This window comes from Pistacia vera, unplaced genomic scaffold, assembly GCF_008641045.1.
Source record: "Pistacia vera cultivar Batoury unplaced genomic scaffold, PisVer_v2 Contig126, whole genome shotgun sequence".
Taxonomy (NCBI): Eukaryota; Viridiplantae; Streptophyta; class Magnoliopsida; order Sapindales; family Anacardiaceae; genus Pistacia; species Pistacia vera.
Window position 1 is genome coordinate 194,092 of NW_022195314.1, and position 11,424 is coordinate 205,515.

Sequence of the window (11,424 nt, forward strand, 5' to 3'; positions counted from 1 at the left end):
ACTTGGGTTTTTCTGTTTAAGAAAAACTTTCGAGCTGAATCGTCTAAGTATGTTTCAAGAGGGAAGAATTCGTACTTCCGAAGGTTATCCATCGTCATGAGCAGCTTCATATTGCGACCTCTATCAAGAAATTGGCCGAATGCTTGGATGCGGCTGCGATCAGTCAACAGATGCAATCTAGTCATTTTGTTTTCTGCAAAGAAAAGAGTTAGCTTGTACTTTGAAAAAGAATTAAGTAAAAAAAGGACGAACGACCTGAAAATTAGAGAAAAAAACCTACTCAATTCCTAAAATTTACAGATACTTTCATACTTAAAAAAAAAAAAAAAAAAAAATTGGTCTCATAAGCTCCCACATTACTAGAATAACCAAATATTTCTCCCTCGATTGTCGATCGTTTGGAGAGGTAGTACGAATCCTTATCTTTACTCTTCTTTAAGATATAAGCTAAGGTTGTATACAAGCCGAGCCGAGCGAAACACTATGGTGTTCGAAGCTTGGCTCGTGAAAATTTAAAGAGCTCGAGCTTGGGTTCGACGAGCTCTAAAAACCAGGCTTGAAGCTTGAGTTCGTTAAATATTTTGAGCTCGAGTTCAGTCGCGAATCGTTCATTTAAGAGTCCTCAACCCAAAGCAATCCACCAACAATCCTTCAAAACAACCTCAATCCAAAGCCAACCCACTAATCGTCACCAACCATCATCAGATCCACAGCCAAACAGCCACAAATATATGACTCAAAATTCCACCAGCTGTGAGAGAGAGAAGAAAAAAGAAGAGGAGAGAAAAGAAAAGAAAAGAAAAGCAAAGAGAGAGAAGGAAAGAGATGGAAGAGTGAAGGAGAAGTAAGAACAAGGAAAAAGGAGGAGAAGAAAGAAGGAGGAGAAAAAAGATGAAGAAAAGAGAAAGAGAAAGAAGATAGGGTTTAGGAAGTGGGATAACTTATATAGGATATAGTAAATTACATATAACACCCCGATACTTAAAAAAATAGCACTTATACCCTTTCGAGCCATTCACGAGCCTATCGAGTCGAGTAATGGGTGGTTCATAGCTCGGCTCGAGAGGGTACTCGAGCCGCTCGAGCTTGAGCTTGGCTCGACAAAAGTCGAGTTGAACCCTGCTCGTTCAAGCCGAGCTGCGAGCCACTCGTAAGCGGCTTGACTCGCTTACAGCCTTAATATAGGCGCAAGCGACCCGAGTTTGTGTTCGTAGAACGATATATTTATAGCGACAGCTATCATATATGTGTTCGGCATTAGCTGGAATGGCACGACCTGGAAGTGGTCGAGAATCGACTTGATGTAAGGGTGGAAGGGTATTCTCACTCTGCATTTGAAAATGGCTTTTGAGATTGCAACCATTTCCTCGTGAGGCTCTTGGGTAGTGTACGACCTCTTTTGGTACACGTTCATGTCAATCACATACTACTCTAACGCCTCTTTGATTTTGTCCATTGTGGCAATGTACCTTATCACCTTCCGGGGACCTGCAGAGGTACCTAGTAGGTGTGAGCTTTCCTCGTCAACTATTCTCATCTTAGGGATCTCTATTGGCCTTAGAGTCTATAAAGGTACAACATTTAGGGGAGACTCAAACCTTGAAAAATCTACCTCATATGACGACTTAGACGAGGTGGAGGATATCTCTACGATTTCTACCATGGTCGTCAAACTTTTAAACCTTAAAAATAGTCCTTCAAGACTCTTTACCCTAAGTTTTTTGACTTCAAGTGTTTCTTTTGAATACTGCCTAGAAATGCTCTTTCCTAAGACCTACCAAATACCCATGACCACCGTGACTGTAAAAAAAGATCTTTTTTGCAGGAATGTGAAAGAAGAGAAAAAAGAAGAAGTTTCTTTACCTCTTGGTTGCCTGAAATGGGTGATCTGTTGTAACATTGGGTTCGCATGAACTGGTGGAGGAAGAACAAATTTTTTGGGAGGTAGGAAAACGTTGTTTTTCTCTCTGAAAATTTTTGGATCTCTTAAAAACTAAGGCAAAGTTAGGGTTCTATGGCGAAGAAGACGACGCTATAGCTTCTTTATAAGCGACATTTGAGCGTGAATTCATTCTTGGCTGTAGATCATGACCACGTGTCATCGATCCATGAGAAGAGTAACCCCCACGCTTCGTAGAAACCAACTGACGTTTCTCTTTATTGAGAATGTCAATCGCCAGCGTGATTATCTCCTCCGCATTTAATGCACCTTCATCTATATATACACCAAAAAGGAATGTCGTTTCAGCTTTACTTGCATTTAATGCTCATGGCTGACACTTATTGCACGCAAAGACATGCCTGTCAGATAAAGATTACTTTATTGACCGAGCCAACTGTCATGCGTAACAAATAACATCTGAAGAGATCGTTCAAAAAAGACATTTATTCAGCATGTCCAACGCGAACACCAAACAAGATGATTCTGAATTTTCAGCCCAAGAAAATTCTAAGTGTTCTCTAGTCGTGAATGACAGTTAGAGTTCAAAACGCCTCCTGATGACTCATGACAAGATCAAGCTCAGGTTGGTAGATCTCAATAAATGATCACATCAGGTTGCTTGTGTTACTCTCAAAGCATAGTTCACAACCTTCATTTAGTTTGCAAATCAAATCAAGACAGCACTTCAGAAGTCAGATCAAGTTGTTGACTCCAGGTTGTCTGCAACGATGTGATTATACCTCAGCATGTAGCTCGAGCAAGCATTTCTAAAGTCAAGTCAAGTCGCGGCATAATCATGAAGTTTTCAAAATCCAATTCCTTGAATCTCAAGAATTGGGAAGCTTCTATTATGCCTAAAAAATCAGAGCTGACATAAGCTTACATTAGCGAGCACCAATCAAAGTCCAAAAAGGCTTTACACCACCCAAAATCTACCACATCGCCCCAAGACAAAGAGAATACGGTTGTCACCAACTCAGCAAGCTCAAGTTTTGAGTGTGAATGAATGTGGTCCGCACAACTGTCCAAACCCCATATAATTTAAGGATATTTCCTAAGTTATCAGCCAATGGGACGTAAGAAATGATTTGTACGACACCTAGTCACTTACAGACTTGTAATCATTGCCTTAAACTCAGCAGCTATAAATAGGGGACTCCCCCTCACAAAATTGGGATCTCTGATTTTCAACAAAACAAATAGCAAAGACAAACCTACGGGAAAGACATTGGCTTAATATTCTCTCTGAATACCAAGTTCCTGTAATTTTGTTCACAGTTCGCGACCTCTTGTGCCTTGGCTAATAACCAAGAACATTCATATAAAAGAAAACAGTGGATATAGGAATCGCTTTAAGCATTCGAACTACTAAAAAATTCTCATTGTCTCATTTATTTTTCAGTCTTTGCATTCAACTATGACCATAACCTAAATCTCAAATTGTTCACGTGTAATTTCTAAGACTCTCTTAGCATTTTGCACATATCAGACCATTAGTGTCAAAATCAAGTATCAACAACCTTTCATCTAATTTTGTTTTTCAACTTTTATCTCTTCGTTCTAAAAAGTAGGAAAAACTACTCTAATGCTCGAGTGACTTCACTAACATTAGAATAAAAACCGTAACTCCAAATGTCTTTTTTGTGTTCTCAAAGTCTATAGATATGTCTTTTTGACTTCAATCTTTGGCAATATAGTCGATTGAAATTTTTTTTTTCTTTTTTAAAAAAAAAAAATGCTTTATTTACGTTGGCAAATGCCAATTATTGTCTTGAGACTTACAACTTAATTACAATAAGCAAATTACAAAATGGACAAGCTTCTCCAAGAATTGTCTTTCAACTAGATAAATGGAGCTCGCATTGAGAGATGCTACACAAGCACAACAAAATAATCGAACATTATACATACTGTTTATTGGCTCAGTACTTTCATGATTTAGTAAAGTACCAAATGCAGTTGGAAGAAGTTTAAGCATTAAATATAGTGTCATGGCTTGATCTCGGGAAGACGCGAAGATGGAGTCCACCTTCAATATGAAGAGTCAGAGCAGTTCTATACTTGACTGGTTTACTTTCATCATTGAGCTTGAATTTGTAGCTTCCAAGCAGGATCATAGAGAAAATTTTCATTTGCCTGTAAGCAAAATCCTTTCCTAGACAGATTCTCGGACCCCCCTGTTCAACATAATTCATCCAATTGATTAGCTTGTCTAAATAAGAGGTTCTAAAAATTTTAATAACGAGGCAATTTAGTTGCATCATCAATCTCGAGTTACAATATAAATGAAAAAAAAAAGTTTTGTTGAGTGTTAAAAACATAATTTGTCAAATGTTATGATCAGACTCTTATCTAACCTGGAAGGCTGTGAAGATGAAAGAGCTCTTGGGCTGGAAGTGACCCTTTTCACTGAGCCATCTCTCTGGTCGGAATTCCTCTGCATCATTACCCCATAAATCTTTCATCCTGCCCATTGCATAAGGTACATATGCAATCATATCTCCTTTTTTCACACTGTAACCATCAGGCAGTGTGCCGTTGGAAAAACAAACCTTCGCATCCTGCGACACCAACCACAAATACTTGTTTCAAACAAAGCCAATGATGGTCTTAATATATTAATCAACCAGGTGTTGGAGGGTGAATTAACAACATTTGTCGAGTTCTACCTCTGCTTATGCATTGTACTTACCACCGGAACTGCGGGATAGAGTCTGAGTGTCTCAGACAAAGCTGCGTGGAGATAGTGCATCTTGTCAAGGGTTTCTTCATTTACTCTGGCTGCAAGTTCCTCAATGCTTGAATTACTACTCACTTGGGTTGCTTCTATTATTTCTTTTGCAATCTTTTCTTGTATATCAGGGTGCTTACAGAGCAAGTAAAAAAACCAAGAAACAGTGGTAGCAGTGGTGTCTTTTCCAGCAATTACAAAATTGAGAACTATGTCCCTCAAGTATTTTGGATCGGTTTCTTTCAGTTCCAAAAACCTTGACAGAATGTCTTCTTTCTTCCCCTGGAATATTGATTCGTTAGTTAATCACACAGATATTACCAAAACTTTGAACTAAAACGCAGATGGTTCGAGTTATTATACTCACAGGTTGTAAATCATCATGTGGATTATTGAGTCGCTCAATTTTGCTTTTAATTAATTTATATACAAATTCATCAACGACTTTGATATTCTTTCTCAATTCAGCCTCTGATCCAATGTTCAGGAACCGCTTAATCTTCCAAAAGAGATCAGCATATCGAAAAGAAGTAATAGCATTTGCTTTATCAAAAGCATAAGTGAATCGAGCGCCTTCCTCATATGTTCTAGACAAACCATCTAAGTCTATACCCAATATGACTTTAAACACAGAGTCTAAGGTTGCTTTCATGAAAAGATCCTGCAAATAAACTCATAATTATGGTGAATCAATCATCAGATAAACGGAATTAATACCTGGTCTTGTAATATAAAAACTAATTTATTAAGAAGCCCATACTTGCATGTCTAACGATCGGTTTGATGCCGAAGCTTCAGATATTATTCGAGCAAGCTTTACAGCAGTGGTTCTAAAGACTACACTGCTAAAGTCCCTCAGAATCTTGGTGGAGAATTCATAGCTTGATAGTTTCCTTTGATGTCGCCACTTTTCTCCGTCTACAGAGAAAATACCATCACCCAGTAGATCTGTCAAAATGTTATATTGGTACAATCCCTGCCTCCATGAACGAAGTATAATAAGAATTTTATGATAATCATACACGATGTGTTCAAACTTGTTTTGGGTTGAGAATAAAATTACTAAAGGTGTAGTAGCATATCTTTTTTACTTGAGTTTCAAATAGTAAAAACTTATAGATTCAGTGCAAAATTATAGCTAATTTTAGATCATTTCCACAATTATTTTAACTACATCTTTTGGAGGAAAAGCTCAGCCTTCAAACTTTCTGCTTCCATTTGATTCTCAAGATAAACAAATTCATATGGAAAAGAAGAAGATGTCTCCATGCAAAATGAAAGTCAGCAGAGCTCTGCTGGTTTCTTTCTCATTCAAAAAACTTAGTAGCAATTAAACATATAACTGGAAATGAGTAAAAATTAGAAGAAAATGAAATCGATTTATCAATTTGGAATATTTTCAAATAAAGCTATAATAGGATATTACCTTGCCATAGTTTGGGAAGTTTGTTTTGAGCATGTATTCAACAACTGCAGGGTCAGTGGTGAAAATCTCACTTCTGAACAAAGTAGCCAATCTGTAAGTTTTGTTTTTGCGTGAAAGGTCAGTCATGAAGTCATGGAGCCTGTAGAAATTGAGTATTTGGTTGAGGTAAGAGCTGCCGATTGGGTGATATTTTTTTGCCTTCTGAGGCGATTTTGGGAGACGTAAGAGGATAAATATGGCCGATATCAGAGCTAAAGCTGCTGCTGTGATGGTGATGAAGAAGGAAGAAAATTCATTTAGGTCGATCATGATTAAGGTTAAGCAATGCAGAGAAGAATAGGAATGAGATTTCGGATTTCGGTGGCTAATCAACCACAAGTCTTGTGAGATATATAGAACAAAATATTTGTAGTATCATTGTCAAAATTAATTGATTGTGCTATTCAGACTTTTCCTGCAGGCTTTATTATTATTTTATCTTTCTTTTTATCGGCATTTACCCACCTTTTATCTATTTTGAGAAGGCCCGTTACTGTAACACCTTGAAAATGGCAAACTATTATAAAAGAATGAATTTTTATATTTTAATTTATTAAAAAATAATTAATAATATGCACGCGGACGAAAACAAGACAAGATTTGAGGAAAAAAAGCTGCAAATTATGGGCAAGTTTTATTGTCTGACAGAATTAGATGACATAAATGCCCTTCCAAAATAAAAGAATACCGATTTTACAAAAAAAAAAAAAAAAAAAAAAAAGAAGAAGAAGAAGAAGAAAGAAACACGAAAGCCTTGCATAAATTTTATATAACATGGTAGTTAAATATAAAATATGTTTAATCCAAAATACAGAGGATTGCGATACTAAATCTATTAAAATAATATGGAAGTTAAGATATCTATTCATAGTGTCATCAGATCAATCATAGGAATGTAGGATTGCAAATGAACCGAACACCCTAGTTCGATAAGTACAAAGGGGTGTTCGAACTCGAACGAACACAGAATGATCGTTCAAGTTCGTTCGATTAACAAAACGAGTTGTTTGTGATCGTTCGATAAATTGTTCGAATAACTCGTTTGAATAACTTGTAACTATCTCTCTCTCTTTTAGCATGGATGTCAGTAGAAACACCTGTGACCTCTCACTCCCTATCATCGATTCATTTATGCAAAAATTGATTTCATTTTTATCGTAAGTTGATGATACCCAAGCATGCAAGCGAAGTCTAAGAGAAAAAGAATATCATCAAAAAGCCGAGTGCTTGCTTGCAAGAATCGACATCGAAAAGTTCACTCTCAATCACAGCCTAAATTTGGGGTACAAGGGCGGATTTCGGGTTATTGTTAAAAGCAGAGTCCTTTGTGCCGGCCGGAAAATAATTTTAAAATAAAATTTAATACCTTCCAAAATTGCAAAACGGCAAAATAGGGGCTACTGTGTTGATCTCTTTTGGCCTCTAGAATCTAAAATCTGGCGCTAAACGGAAAAGGGAAAATGGGGGCTAAGGCTCGTTGTTGAGTGCTAAGGCACTATTGCATTGAGCAAAATTGTAGAAAATAATTAGGGTTGCAAGTGAGGCTGTCACAATTTGCAAAAGGGAAATTGTGGAATTGGGTTTGGATTTTTGTTTTCAAATTGGGGTTGGGTCGGTTTAGTTTGTTGGTTATTGGGTTTATATATATATATGTTATTAAATTTGTCATGCTATATATAATTTAATTATACAATATGTTATGTTCATCAATTTACCATACTATATTTATTATTTATTAATTTAAATGTTATCTTGTAATATTTAATTATTGATTACATTTAGAAAAATATGAACCTATTATGTTATGAGATTTGCTATGTTATATATCACTTCATTATACAATCTATTATGCTATTAAATTTGTAATGCTATGGATCATAATAATTTATTATTTATTGATTAAAATGCTATAAACTTATGTATTTGATTATTGATGACATTTGAAAGAAAAAAAATCCAAACATATTATATATAAAAAAAAAAGCATCATAATATTTTATTATTGATTACCATTAAAAAAAATTCATCCAAACTAAACCAAACATAATATAATAAAGAAAAAAAATGAAAAAAATATAAATATAATATTAATGCAACTCGACCTAAGGACCTTAAAGTCAAAAAAATTGCATTTTTGACGTGAAGTCATACAAAATGCTTGATAAACTTAGCACCATATAAATATATATAATAATGTATATCATGTTTTTGAACATAAATGAACAAATAAGCAAACAAGTTGTTTACAAACGGATGGATCACTCTAACATAGTATATTCGCGAACATAATAAAAAACACCTCATGTTCGAACTCAAATCAAACACATTATTGAACGGACATCGAATTGTTTGCGAACAGTTTGTTATCGAGTTGAATGAAGCTATTATCAAATGAACATCAAGCTATTCGTAAATAGCTCAGTTCGTTTGCAGTCCTATAAGAATGTTACAAGTAAAGGTCAATTTATTAATCCTTATATTGACTGTTCTTTAACCTAATAAAAAATGAATTAAAGAAATATAAATCATCAAGATTCAATTATTTAAATAATTTCAATTATTATTGATTTATAAAATATTATAAATGAAAGAGATTTATTTAACTACTTTAATTAATGGATTGAAATGAATTTGTGATAAGTGTAATTAATAAATATAAGAAATATATTATTAAAATTCTAGAAACTTAAACTTTGATTTAGTAATGGGTAATACTATACTTATAACTCAATTTCACAAACTTTTTTTCATAATCTTAATGTGATAATTTATAATTGATTAACTCACAAATGGTTCTGTTTACTCATTATAAATCCCATTTATCTAATTATAAATTAACCAAATATAAATAATAATGTCGGAGTGTAAAACAAAATGTCTGCGCTTGAGTTGTTTATCCTTTAGCAATTAGCACAAGTCACGTCACTAATTAATTTATTATTTGATGTTTGAAGCGTATGCATTTGCGTCATATTTGCATAGAAGCTTCTTTCGATAGAAGCACAGGCCGTGAATAATGTAGATAACTTCTCTTTAAATGCAAACTTTTTCTGTTTGACTTTTACAAGTCATAATTACTTATGGGTCCAACGTTTGAAGATAATATTGATTGAATTTACACATCAATATATAATTTTTGCTGTTGTTACTAGAGAGGAATATATTAACCAACTATAGAGAGGAATTTTTAAATGCTACGAGATTTATTATTAAATTATTATTTAAAAAATGCCTAGTGAATCATGTGAAATTATAAATCAAGTTGGAAGGATAATGGCAACGAATCAACGCGAGCTATGCTGTTATTTGATTTTACTTTAATTATACCACAAAAAATAACGTGTAATCAAATATATGATTAAAATTAAATCACAGTCATTTAAAATTTAATTATTTAAAAGCTGTATTTTAATACCTGTTTCTATGCATATTAATATAATTTGAATCAATTTCTAATCAAATCAGCTAATCCATTATCTATTCTAATTTGCTGGGTTTAAATGAACAATAATTAAGAAAAAAAAATGAATGCATGTTACATATTTATTGACAGACGAGGGCAGTTTAATACCAAATACTTACTATACTTATTTTAAATTAAAACAGATAACTCAAGAGGCTTCATCAACTCTTGCCACGTTGTCCACATACTAAAATACAAATTATTTATTGAATTCACACATATTGTTTTTTTCTTCTTTGTGTAAAAGGGACAATGAGCAAAGAGAAAAAAAAAAACGCACTTAAGATAATTTTGACGAAAAAAAAAACGTATTTCTGAAATAAATTCATATTTGGACAGAAAATTGTTAGAATTTGAGGTGGGCTTGACTCCTCACCCAATAAGGCCTTGTTGAATGGGAGGATTACCCCCTCTTATAACCCAATAGGTTTGAGCGTGTTTAATCGATGTGGGACTCCAATACTGTCCCTTACGGTCAAGCCCATATGTTGGGTTATGTCTGTCATTGGAGGTAGTTATTAGCTCTAAATCCTAACCTATTGGTCAAGCGCTCAGCTCAACTGAACCTGAGCTCTGATACCATGTTAGAATTTGAGGTGGGCTTGACTCCTCACCCAATAAGACATTGTTGAATGGGAGGATTACTCCCTCTTATAACCCAATAGGCTTGAGCGTGCTTAGTTGATGTGGGATTCCAACAAAAATAATTCTTTTAATTGTTATAGAGTAATTTGCTAATAACTAATAAGCCCCCACTTATTTTTAATTAATGATTTTGATTTTATACTTCAAAGTTCAGGCGGAAAAACTGAGAAGAATTGAACTACTACTGGGTAATCTAACGATCAATTAAGACTTTTAAGTGTATTATTCAAAACGTCATGAATTCGATTTACCTGAGTTGTTAATAGGGGTGACAACTAAGAAGATTTACCCAATTATCAATTTTAGGACCTCAAGAGATTAGTTGAAGTACGTACAAACTAGCCTGGATACTCCAAGTCACAAAAAAAAAAAAAAAAATGAAGTTTCAATTGATGAAAGTTTAGATTATGCTAATTGGTTTTTATTAATTTGAAGTTTTGAACTTCCATTTGTTATTTATTGTAGAGTTGTTAAAGATTATTTTTAATCATAAACAATTTTCTACCATCTTTGAGTTTGGAGAAAGGTTAGATATGTAATATGGGATCTGGTAAAGTGTGAGTTCGACAAATTGGGTTTAAGTTTGAGGTGGAAGAGCGGTTTTTTAAAGATGAGTTAATCACCTTTTTTTTTTTTTTTTTCCCCTCTTCAACATATTTTCAATAGAAAATTATTTTATGCCGTCAAAAAAATTACTAACGACTTAGGGCTAATTAGGTAATTTCATACTTTACCCAACACCAGATATCACCATTGTGCATCACCACTGCAAGTTCTTTTCAGAAAAATTCAACCACCGCGACCCAACCACCACAAGTACATCACCACAACAAATTCAAGTAAAATTCGACCATCAAATCATACATTTACTCATAAAGCAAATTGATTTGTTTTCCGAATTGAAAAAAAAAATTAATGAACACCCAAATAAACAAAATCTCATGCGTACAAATAAACCCTCCAATAAAAAAGTGATGAAATGAAAAAGTAAGCAAAAATTAACCCAAATTAATCACTTTTCTTAACCTATAACACCCAACCCAACAAACAATCAAACCAATTGCGTAGCACCTCAACAAACAAAAACAAATCACGGCGAGGTTCGGGAGGTTAGATCGAGATGCGACAGGGTACGATGGCTGGGCTATTGTCAAAGGAAAGAGGAGAAGAAGTTGTGC

General features: G+C 34.3%; 1 protein-coding gene across 1 annotated transcript; it reads right to left on the reverse strand.

Annotated features, from left to right (window-relative positions):
* Positions 1–3,683: 3,683 nt before the first annotated feature.
* LOC116120434 (cytochrome P450 704C1-like) lies at positions 3,684–6,471 on the reverse strand. The gene is made up of 6 exons (XM_031406386.1): positions 6,100–6,471; positions 5,434–5,649; positions 5,041–5,334; positions 4,635–4,955; positions 4,300–4,503; positions 3,684–4,119 (listed from the first exon to the last, which is right to left on the reverse strand). The coding sequence occupies exons 1-6, from the start codon at positions 6,406–6,408 to the stop codon at positions 3,913–3,915; spliced, it is 1,551 nt and encodes a 516-aa protein (XP_031262246.1). The 5' UTR covers positions 6,409–6,471; the 3' UTR covers positions 3,684–3,912.
* Positions 6,472–11,424: the final 4,953 nt, after the last annotated feature.

Coding starts and splice junctions, on each gene's coding strand:
- LOC116120434 (XM_031406386.1), bottom strand. CDS start 6,408: ATGATCGACCTAAATGAATTTTCTTCCTTCTTCATCACCATCACAGCA. Junction 5,335..5,433: donor ACCGATCGTTAGACATGCAA/GTATGGGCTTCT, acceptor GTTTATTTGCAG/GATCTTTTCATGAAAGCAAC. Junction 4,120..4,299: donor TCATCTTCACAGCCTTCCAG/GTTAGATAAGAG, acceptor TATGTTGAACAG/GGGGGTCCGAGAATCTGTCT.